This window comes from Aphelocoma coerulescens, chromosome 17, assembly GCF_041296385.1.
Source record: "Aphelocoma coerulescens isolate FSJ_1873_10779 chromosome 17, UR_Acoe_1.0, whole genome shotgun sequence".
NCBI lineage: Eukaryota > Metazoa > Chordata > Aves > Passeriformes > Corvidae > Aphelocoma > Aphelocoma coerulescens.
Genome location: NC_091030.1, coordinates 1,650,329 through 1,661,971, shown reverse-complemented (window position 1 = coordinate 1,661,971; position 11,643 = coordinate 1,650,329). Strand labels below are relative to the sequence as shown.

General features: G+C 47.5%; 1 protein-coding gene across 1 annotated transcript; it reads right to left on the bottom strand.

The window, feature by feature from the left end:
* Positions 1–282: 282 nt before the first annotated feature.
* NELFB (negative elongation factor complex member B) lies at positions 283–10,616 on the bottom strand. Its single transcript, XM_069031869.1, has 13 exons — positions 10,445–10,616; positions 10,130–10,293; positions 9,843–9,942; positions 9,326–9,556; positions 8,195–8,380; positions 7,091–7,203; positions 6,172–6,274; positions 5,144–5,239; positions 3,777–3,919; positions 2,785–2,891; positions 1,773–1,914; positions 938–1,046; positions 283–694 (listed from the first exon to the last, which is right to left on the bottom strand). The coding sequence occupies exons 1-13, from the start codon at positions 10,544–10,546 to the stop codon at positions 557–559; spliced, it is 1,734 nt and encodes a 577-aa protein (XP_068887970.1). The 5' UTR covers positions 10,547–10,616; the 3' UTR covers positions 283–556.
* Between the last annotated feature and the right edge of the window lie 1,027 nt (positions 10,617–11,643).

The following is an 11,643-nucleotide window of genomic DNA, read 5'->3' as shown; positions in this document are numbered from 1 at the left end:
AGAAGAGGCTGCTGACTGCTGCTTGGGCTGGTGGCAGCAGTGAACACCTCTGACTAGTGCAGCTCATCTTACCATGTGCCACGAGAGATGGAACCTCAAACAGGAACTGGTTTCAGTAGAGCTCATCTCCTCTGACTCTTTCCTCCTCTTGAGCATCTTCTCTAAAGACCTCAAGGGGCATACCGAGGCCAAAGAAAACCACACAGCCTCAGGAGCCCACACCACCTTCTCAACCACACCAGGGCTCCACTGAGCAGAGTTTAAAAACACAGGATGCCAAGCTTAAAAATATGCATTTTCCTTTTTTTTAAAAAAAAAATGTACAGTCCGATTTTAAGTGGATCTACAAGAAGACACTCAGCTATCTTTAAGAAAAGTAAACCTTGCAATGCACTGCACACAGTTTTCTAACCAACAAGAGCCAGTGAGTTGGGTGAACTGCAGCGTTTCCTGAAGGAGCTTCAGTGGCTTTTTGTTTCCACCACGTGAGCAGGGACACTCAGAAGGCAGCACAGGCTCAGTTCCTCTCCTCTCAGTCCTGCCCTGCAGCCACAGCTCAACGTGAGGCTGGAGTGGGCACGGTGGGCAGGGGCAGCTCCATGGAGGGAGTCTCAGTCACTTCAGCCGGGCTGGGCTTGTGGAGCTCCAGTTTCTCACTGAGTTGGTTGTAAAGCTCCTTCACAGCTTCCCCACTCTGCAGAATGAGAATCAGGGAGGGGAAACAGCAGAGTCACACTCCATTCCAGCCAGAACACCAAGTGTGCCTTCAACCCCGTGTGTTCAACACAAACCAGCACAGAAAGAGGGAGCTACCAGGGAATTAGACCACAGCTTGGTACACTTGGAAAGCAGAGCTCGTGTTCCATTAAACAACGTCTGCAAAGGCAGCTGCTTTCATTTGCAATCAGTTTTCTCTTTTTCCTGCTTCCCTTCCTACCTGCTTGGTGGGCTCCAAAGCCTTCTGGAGAGACTCTAGTTTGGTTGGGGCCACTTTGTGATGCAGATGGAGCAGCAGCCTGAGCACATGTCTGTGCACATTCTCCTTCCTGCAAGAGCCATTTGAAAGCAGAGTAACCAAGACACACAAACACCACCTTGTAACAAGGAAGCAACAGCACCAGAATAATTCACCCCACCGCAGACTCTGCTACAGATTTCCAAAACCCCTGAGAATTGTAGCTTCTGTAAGGGGCTAACTTAGTGTAAGCACTAACACTGCCTTAGACCTTCAAGGATACAAGGAATTGTTCAACAGGAGTGGATTACCTGCACAACTATGAGGAGGGAGGAGGAGATTTTAAGCACAGAGTGTGTGGAGGAAGCAGCAGCACATGCTGCTATGCCCCAGCAGCAATTTCAGCAGCTTTGGGAGAAGCTTTCTAGATGCTGGTCTGCAGGCCAGCAGCTAAACCACAGTGTCTGACCAGAGGTAACAAGAGATTTTTGTGTGCAGATGATATTGCAAAGAGTTGAAGTTAACTCTACATATCCAGAGCTACTGCAAAGCCTGAAGGATATTCTCCTTTGCAACTCCAACTTAGGGATAATGAATTACAGTTTAGATAATCATTCACAGTCAAGACATAACCATTTTGCTGATAAAAATTTCATCCCAAAACATAAACCTTTCCTTAAAGGGAAACAGCATCAGGATAATATTTCCACTGCCTGTGAAGAATTTGGTGAACTATTAAACCATTGTTCAAAGCAGTAAAACCTCTGTCAGGCATTCTGTAAACTGCCTCTCTCCCAGTGAGAAAAATCTGCTTTACCTGGAGCAGGCAGTGAGGAAGAAGCCATCAAAGAGACTGGTGCAGAACTCCTCGAGTGCAAACTCATCACTGAGCAGGGTGAGGTTACCAGTGAGCAGATGCAGGAAAATGTCACTGAAGGCCAAGTCACTGAATGTCTCAACTAGAAAACACAGAAAGGAAAAAGACAGACTGACAAGGATGTGCCAAAAGCTGTCCACACAGCTCCTGCTGAAAACCCTGCAGTGAGGTTTCATCATAGAATGGTTTGGGTTGGAAGGGACCTTAAAGCTCATCCAGTGCCACCCCTGCCATGGCAGGGACACCTCCCAGTGTCCCAGGCTGCTCCAAGCCCCAATGTCCAGCCTGGCCTTGGGCACTGCCAGGGATCCAGGGGCAGCCCCAGCTGCTCTGGGCACCCTGTGCCAGGGCCTGCCCACCCTCCCAGGGAACAATTCCTTCCCAATATCTAATCTAAGCCTACTTTCTTTCACTCATTTTTTTTCTAATTTCCTTTGAAAACAGACAGCCCAAGCAGGTGGCTTTGATCTTTTGGACATAAAAGATTAGGAGCAGATTGCTCCAGAGCTCTCCTGCAACTCATCCCAGAGGAGTCAGTGAACAAGATAATACTGGTGAAAAAATTAAGGCTGTGTTCAGTCCTATTTTGTTACCAGTTTTTTCACCACACACAGCCAAGTCCCAGCAACTTCCGGCCACCTGCAATCACCCTGGGCAGCAGCAGAATTAGGGCACCTGCTCTGTTATCTTTCACATTCATTCCAGACAGTTTTCAACTAATCTCGTTGCTAATGGAGCCCCTGATATAAGGAAGCACTGTCCCTAAATGCTCAGATCAGCAGAAAATTGCAGCCAAACCCACACACTCCTACAAGGACTCACAGCTGAGTCACCAGAAGAGCCAAAGGCAGAACATTATGTCCCTGGCTCTGATATCCCTTTCACTCCAGGTTTAGTGGCCTCCTGGGTGTCCAATACAAGGCAAAGAACAGAAGATGAGACAAAAACTCACCTAGTGCTGGCAGGAGCCTAAGGAAAGCATTCTTATTCCTCTGTTTGGTGATGTGAAGGATGTAATACAGCCCAATCTCACAGGCTATTCTGTTCTCCTGCAGGAACCTGTTAACAGCACAAGCAAAGTTTATTCACTGATAAAGCTAAAACAGATTATTTAAAATTTTAGATCTTTTATTAAAGAGATTTAAAGTAATTTTGGAATAGTTATCAAGCAGGTACAGCAGTGGCTAACCTCAAACCCACTGAAGAGCAGCTACTCAGTGAGGGAGCAGATGGATCATCCCCTCTGTGTTCACCACCACGCTCCAGAAAAATTGAACATTCAGCAAACAGCTGGATTTAACAAAGAACATTTATAATGTATTCATTATAAAAGTGCTATTCAAAATGGGCTCTAGAAGGAGCCCAAATACTCAAAAGCTATACAAGTCCAATGCTGTGTTAGTCTCCCAAAGTCATATAGCAACATTGTCATAGAGGGGAGTTCAACTACAGTATCCCAGATTCTGGCACACAGGGAAGAACTGTGCTGGAAGTTAGTGGAAGATTTGAACACAACAGAGCACACAGAGGTTCTAATTATCTTTCTGACATCCCTGGAGTGACAGGTTCTCAATAGAGAAAGAGTGGGGGTGCCAAAAAAGCCAACTTTATGATTTCAAGTAGTGCTCTTCAGCATGGGCATTCAGCATGGTCCAGTGTGCTGCACCCAAAATCACCCAAAACTCAGCATTCACTGCTTGGGAAGCTGAACAGAAACACCAAATACTCTCATACTGAATGAGAGAATGGTCATTATGGAAATATTACTTTATGTAGATGAATTCTATTTGAGGAAGCACAATGGAAAGCTGTTTTGTTAAAGGGAAAGTTCAGACTTGATGAATTAGAACTGAATCTCATCCCAGGAAGCCTTGCCTTTAGCACAGGCAGTTTTTCCCTGTCAGCTCTGGCTGGCTCCCTGCTGCTTTGGTGCCAGGTACCTACTTGGTGAAAGCCTCAGGAATGGTGCTGGGGTAGGGGATTGGTCCCTTCTCCTCCGAGGGCAGCTTCTGATCCACAGTGAAGGTGTGGTCATCCACCACAAAGGACATTAGCAGGGGCAGGAACCTGGTGATCAGCTCGGCTTCCTTGGAGGGAGGGAAGGACAGAGGGAAGAGAACAAAGCCATCATTAATCACCTCGTGCCACCTAATGGTGCTGAAGTGCTCTAACAAAAGCCAGGCAGTGTGAGGAGCCTCACCCCACACTGAGGAAAACCAGCTCACAGACATCCAGTTCCAGCCAAAATTCTTGAATAATTCACTTCCACATGTTCCATGGTAATTAGGAAAACTCTGCTTCATCTCACTACAGAAATACTCCTGCTCAAACCCCTTCTTTGGACAATTATGCAGCAATTCTTCTGAGAGGCCCTTCCCAGCACTGCTGCAGCCACGAGATGTGTTCAGGATGACATCAAACTGCTGATATCAACAATTACAGACTCCCAGCATGGCCCAGGCTTATTTGTGGTAACACAACCACAACTAAATCAGATTTTAAAGACAGATTCAGAGACTCCCTTTGGAAAGAAGCTCAGCATTTCTCCTTAGAGTTCATGAGAGAACACAAATCACAGCACTACCTTCAGAATTACTGGTCACTCTCACTGCTACAGTTCCAGTGTTAATGCACACCCTCCCCGTGGTGAATTTCAATGTGCCAGCAGCCAGGAATAGATGTATTTTGGAGACTTCAAATGTGCCCCTAGGTAAACATTTACTGCTTTATAGTTCAGAACAGAAACAGTAAATTCCTCCTGAGGAACAGCCCTGCTGTGCAACACCAGGGTTGGCCCTCATGCTCTCAGCTGAACTCCACCAGAGATTCCTGTAACACTGGGAAAGGATTTCCAAAGCATGGAAAAGATTACAGTCAAATGTGGCACTACACAAAACTGCTGTAACAGAGAGCTGGAAGGGAAAAAACATTTTTCTTGTCAATGAAAAGCTTCTAAACTGCTACCAGAGTTTTAGACCAGTCCTGGAAATCCTGCTTTCCTCATGCAAGATGTGTTCCACGAACCCACCAGTTGTGTACAAGACTCCAGGAAAAATGAGAGAGCAATGAGCAACCAGTGCAGTATTTAACAGAGGTACAGGCTGATTTTAGAACAGTAAGGACCATGGAAATAAAAAAGCAGGTAAAGGAAGCTCGCAGCATATCCACTGCTCTGTCACCACTGTTTTTTTCCCAAGAAAGCTCTGATGAGACATTTGGAGAACAAATGTTAAATCAGGAAAGCAATAAAATAATAAACAAGTCTAAATTTGATTAATTGTGTTAAAATTCTAAACATCAAAAGGGCTCACCATTTTTGGTTCCTTGAAGACTTGGCTGTCAATCATGTCCCAGGCCCCCTGTCCCAAAGACAGCATCCTAAGGAGCAGCAGCAGATCTGGGCTTTCCTCGAATTTTAAGGGGAGAAGAAAAACAGCTATTTTGATCTTCCACACGAGATATTTATTTGGAAATAGTGGTTTATATTCAAAGCTGTTCTGGATTAGCAGCTTTAACCAAGACTGCTTAAGGCATTCAGTTCTTCAAGTTAATTGCAAACTGATCCTCAAATGGGCATCAAATAACTGACACACCTGAGGGTTTGTGGGGGGGTTGTAAATTTATAATGCACCAGGAAGTTTGCAGCCATCTGAGCACATCTTTTTAAAAATGTGTCCAGCCCAATTAGTGCACTAAAATATATGGTGTGACAAACCAAGTCATCTCAGCAGAAGAAAGGAGGAGAAAGGGTGTGTAAGAATGCCAATGGGTTTTTTTGCTTGTATTGTGTCCCGAAACCCAAACGATTTTCAGTCTTAAACTGTTACAAGGAAGTTATTCCATGCAACAATAACATTTAAGGACTCAGGGATAAACCCAGCAATGGCTCCCACTGTTCAGACACCTGTCAGGGTGCCCTTCTTTAACACTTCAGCACCTCCTGCAGACTCCACTTGCAGGAACTGTGTTTTAGCTCAGCCACCAGACCAGAACAGTGCAAACAAACCCACGGCATTCACCGTGGCAGGAGAAAGGTGCTGCTGTCAGACAAACTGATGGAAGGACAAAGCAGGGAGGCACAGATTCTACACATTATTCTGTATTTGCACAGCTGCCAGGGCAGAATGAGCCATGCAAAGAATTCACAGTCAGTTTGGAGAGTTCCAAAATGCCCATGTCCAAACAGCTCCTGCAGAGCTCTGCAAATGGACAGGAATCATGTTTCCCTTATTCCAACTGATTATCTGGGAACTTAAGGAGCCTTGGACAGTCCTTCCCTGATGGCTGCCCGTCAGCCAAGACCACAGTTCAGGTTAGGCACACAAGCTGCAATGCTTACCCTGGGTAAGGTGTCCTGCCCAACGAGGTCTTGCAGGTGCCTTATGGTGCTCAGGGCTAAGGTGTTGATGGCAAAGGGATCACACAGGATCATTGACAAGTCCCTGAGAAGAAGTAAAAATCAACACTTGTCATACATAACCAACAACCCCATTGTACAGGTCCATACCCAGCTGTGTGCACACCTGATGAACCTTCTCCTGCCTTGCAAAGAAATAACATTCATGGTGGTTTTGACTTGGAAGAGCACAAAAACAATTGCTGAGAGTCTTCTGCACTGAGATCAAGCACAAGATCTCCCACAGCCAGCTGAAGCTCTGCTGGGACACAGCCCACAGGCAGTGCAGCTCTGGTGGCCCCAGCATTTTAACCTGGCAGGTTTTGACCATCTCCAGAGTGCTGAGGACAGAAAAGTCTCCGAGGCCTTGCAAAAACAACAGGTAAAAGTGATTCTCAAATAGTTTAAAATACCAATGGACAAAATCTGAAAGTACCAGCTAAATAAAATACTGTGAGGGCACCTTCCAGAAAAGTTAAGTGTGGCAGATCACAACAGGAGTGTCATTTGGAGCTAATGAAGTACTTAACTGACAAACACCACCAGCCCATTTTCTCTGGGTTTAAAGCCAGACAAGACATTCATAATAAGTTATTCTGACTCCCTAACAAAGGCTCTTGAATTTTGTTATGAGGCCACAGGGAAGACTCAAGAGTGGCAAGTGAAGCAGTGCAAGCTCTGCCACCAGGATGTGCTTGGCTGTGTCCCAGTGCACTGGGGGATGTTTGGGATGTGACTGCACAGAGGGGCTGCTGGAGGTTTGCTGGCTTTAGGGAAAAATTAACACCTTCAGCACCTGTTGGACGTTGAGAGTGCCAGGAACCCATTTTCACTTTCCCAATAAACAGCCCAAGTGCCTTACCCCAACACCTGTTCTTGTCCTTTCTTCACTCCATCCAGGAACCCTTGCAACTCCCGAGCTCTCTTGTTGTCCACGAACTTCTCCCGAATGCAGGCGTCGAGGCACCAGGTGAACTGTCACCAAATGGAGGGAGCTTTATGAACCCATTAAACCAGCAGTAAAACACATGATGGCAGAGAAAACAGGCTCAGAATGACTCCCCAATATCTGGAATTAAGATGCTTCATTAATGCACTTAGGCATGGTACCACACTGGTCACAAACACAGGGCTCAGAAATGCCAATATCCCAAAAGGAGGTCAGGAATGCCCAGGGAAGTTAACCTGGGGTCACTTTCTGCCCTCCCAGGAAAGGCATTCCCTGGGAAATAAGGAGCAGGCATTTATTCAATCCACCACTGCCTTGCACACCTGTGGATTTACACAAGTAGGAGACTGAGAAAGAAGCAGAATCACTTAGAAATACAAATTTGGTTTATTTTGGCCATTGCAATAGCACTCCCACTCTCTAAATAAGGGAGTATTGACAGTGGAGGTGCTTCTGCTTTAGAGCTGTATTAGTGAACTATTTTTTAAGCAGAATACACAAGGCTTTTTCAGAGAAAAGCCTTGCTCCAGGTCAGAGTGATGCTACCATGAACAAGGGGCCAGTGACAAGATCCTGCTGTGACATTAACACATCTGTCACTTCCCAATACTTGAATAGTTTCATGTTTCCTTATAATTCAATATCCAAAGTATTCACTGTTACACACAGTTTACTGACAGATGGTGCATATCCACAACTGAGAGGGAAGCCTGAAGTAAGAACCTGGGGCAAGCTGATGGTTTTTATTATTTCTGCAGCATCTACACAGATTAGATGTCAGATTAGACATTGCTTTTAACACTGCCAAAGTTCCCTAAATTTGAATGATTCATGGGTTACAAAATGAAAGCAAACTACTGCTTAACCAAGATGAAATTTTCACCTGAAGGTCCAAGGAATATAAGATGACATTTAGGTTCAAGGTCTGAATTCTCTTTACAGGAAGGACTCGTCTTCTCTGGGCTTTTTCCAGAAAATTCTCCATAAATACCCCCATCTGTCCCACATGATTGGTACCTTGTGACAGGGGTCAACGGTGCAGATCTCACTGATCTCCAGGTCATGCAGTGACATGAGGAGCTCTGCCCTCAGCGTGCAGTAATGGACATTCCTGGTGCGAAGGAACAACGTCCTCAGGAACTGCAGCACCATATCATAGAGCTTCACGTTCTTCCCAATCATCTGGGTCAGCTTCTGCACCACCTGAGCCCAGGGTGGAAGAGATGTGGGCTCAGCACCAAGAGATGCTCTCATTTCACACGCACACAAAATGTAAATTAATTATGTTACGTGATTTACCAAGACTGAAGCATCTGCAGGGACATGAGGTCCTGAAAAGGAACTGTTTACTCCAAGGTTTCCAGCAGCATTTGTCCAAGAGACATTTACCAAACCTTCAACAGCCATAACAGGTTTTTATCTCAACCCACAAGTTCCTGTCTTTTACCCTTCTGATTCTCCCCCCACCCCCTCAGGGGGAGTGACCCAGTGGACGTGTGAGGCTGAGTGCCCAGCTGGGGTTGGTGCACAACTCTGCAGTGCAAACCTGGAGTAAGCTGCACCAGGGCATTTACACCAAATTATTTTGAAAGCAAAACAGGCCTAAAACAACCCCTCATGTAACAGATGTGCTGCTCTCTCTTAAATTATGGCTTTACACTGCCTTATAGTTAATTTAATTCAAAGAGGAACTTTACTGGATGCCAATTAACTACAGCTTTCCATGTCCTTCTCCATTTTCACAAAAAAGAAAGGCAACTTCAGTTGAGCTATGTCCACTAAAAAAGGTCCCAAGAAAAGAAATTTAACATATTAACATATTCAAACTGATGTGATGGAGCTGAAGAGCTGAAGTGTATTAGAGCCAGACTGAACAACAGAGAAAAAAAATCTGGCCTTGCTTTTTTTTTACTTTTTAAGTGCGTAAACAGCTTAGAAAATTAATTAATTATTACATAACTACTAAAATAATTCCTGCTGCTTTCATGAAGATGTGTAGAAGAAAATGGCCTGGTGTTTCTTGCACTTGTCCAGCTGAACTTCAGCAGCAAAGGTGGGCAGGGGAAAACAGCCCCTGTTATGTGATGGTTGACTGAAAGCTGATCAATTCCCCTCACCAGCACGCTGTGAGGGTTCCCTTGTCCTTACCTCTCCTTGACGCCTCGTTTTGGGAGATGGACTGAAGAAATTTTGCAGGAAGGAAATATCATTGCTGAAGAGAATGTTCTCCTTCTCCAGGATGTATTGCTTCAGCAGGGGTGACACCTCATCCCCAAAGAGAGCCTGGTTGTCCTGCCAGATCTGTCTCTTCACCTCCACAGCACAGGCCTTGTACAGGTCCTTATCAGCCATCACCAGCTTCAGCTTCTTCTCAGGGACCTGCAATCCACACATTCAGCTGTCAGTGAACTTGACTTTTTAGGGAGCTGCATGGATTGAAGAAAATAGGGAAATAGTCTCATCCAATTATGAAAATATAAAATGCTTTTTGAATCAGTCCACTGAGTTTTTAGCAGATACAAGAATGTATGAAACCTTCAGTCAGTCCCCAACACTGAATAACAAACTTGCAGAAGGAGCAGAGCCCACCTGCCAGAGCCACACCAGAGATGCCACAGCAGTGACACACCATGTCATACCAGCACAACCAGTGCAGTGGTCCTACCTTGGGCAAGTGCTTCATGACACACATGACCACGGGCTGTATGGAGGGCATCTTGACCAGGGAAAAGCTCTTCTCTAGGAGATCTTCCAGCTTCTTGTATCTGAAAACACGGAAAAGCACCAAATTAAGTACCATGGATCAGTAAAGGAACAAAGTGGCTCACTTCAAAGCCACTGCAACTCAGTGCCTGAGGAACACAACTCTCCTTTACAGAAGTCACCCATCAGCTGTATTTTCACACAGAACTCCCAGCTTACTCTAAGGAACAAACAAGACTGCTGACAAACCTCTCCTCGACCTTCCCCTCCAAAGCGATGGCAGAGACCCTCTCCAGCAGCTTCTCCCGCAGCTCATCGAACACGGACTGGTGGAACTCGAGCCGGGGAGTGCCGTGCAGGTCCAGGAAGGGCAGGGCATACTGCAGCGAGGGCAGCAGCACCCCGTTCTCCGTCTGCAACACCAACCGCAGCGAGGACTGAGAACGGCACTCGGGATAACAAAAAAAAGCGAGGAAAAACCCCAGACGACACTGGGGACCGTCCCGTGCTCCCTGTCCCCGCACAGCCCGGCCCCACACGGCACCTCCGCGGCGCCCAACGCACCTGGAACTGCTCGATGGCCTTCAGCGGCTCCGTGCAGTTCGTGAGGGTCTCCTTGAGGTCCTCGCCATTGGCCACTCCCAGCTCCTGCAGCCCCGCGTACATCTCGGCCTGGCCGGGTCCGCGGGGCCGCTTCCTGGCTCAGCTCCCGATCCTGATCCCGATCCCGGCCCCGATCCCGCCTCAGCTCCCGCCCCGGCTCCGCGCGGTCCGCCCCAGCCCGCCCCCGCAGCCCGCGGCCCCCGCGCCGCAGCACGAAGGTTCCGCCGCACGAAGGTTCCGCGGCGGCAGCCGTGGGTGTCCCCGCGCTCCCCGCGGGCTCCGAGCGGGGCCACCGCGGCCACCGCGGCCCGGGGAGCTCGGTGCGGCTCGCTGAGCGCCGGGCAGGGCGGACAGGGCTCAAAGAGCCTTTGGACAGCGCTCTCAGCACACGGAATCACAGAATGACGGAATGGTTCGGGCTGAAAGGGACCAGAGCGGGTCATCTGGTCCCACCTTCCTTTCCAAGCACGGTCATCCCAGAGCACAGGGCACAGGATTGTCCTGGTGTTTCTGGAATATCTCCAGTGAGGGAGACTCTCTGGGCTACCTGTTTAGTGCTTGGTCACCCTCACAAGAAAGAAATTCTTCCCCATGTTCAGGTGGAGCTTCCTGGGTATCAGTTTCTGCCTCTTGTCCCACTGCTGGGCACCACTGAGCAGAGCCTGGTCCACGCTCTGACACCCACCCTTTAGACACTCATACACACTGATGAGGTCCCCTCTCGGCTGTCTCTGCTCAAGGTTGAACAGGCCCAGCTCTTTCAGCCTTTCCTTGCAAGAGAGATGTTCCAGAACCTTGACCAACTTAATAGCTCTCCACAGGACCTGCTCCAGGAGCTCCCACATGCTGGGACTGTTGGGGGGGTCCTGTGCAGGGCCTGGGATTGGACTGGATGATCCTTGTGGGTCACTTCCAACTCAGGAGATTCTGTGATTCTATGTTTCCATGCTCTAGCCAACAGCATTACTTAATTACATTAGCAGGGGGTGTCAGAGCAGCAGAAGTTGGGGTTCCTGGGGGTTTCTGAGGCTTCCCTCCTGGCTGATCACAGCCAGAGAGCAATGAAAAGAGGAAATACCACCAAAAACAGAGAAGTGGCCGTTCCCCATTCCTGGTTTGATCTTCAGATCCATGACCAGTCTGTGGACACGAGCAATCGG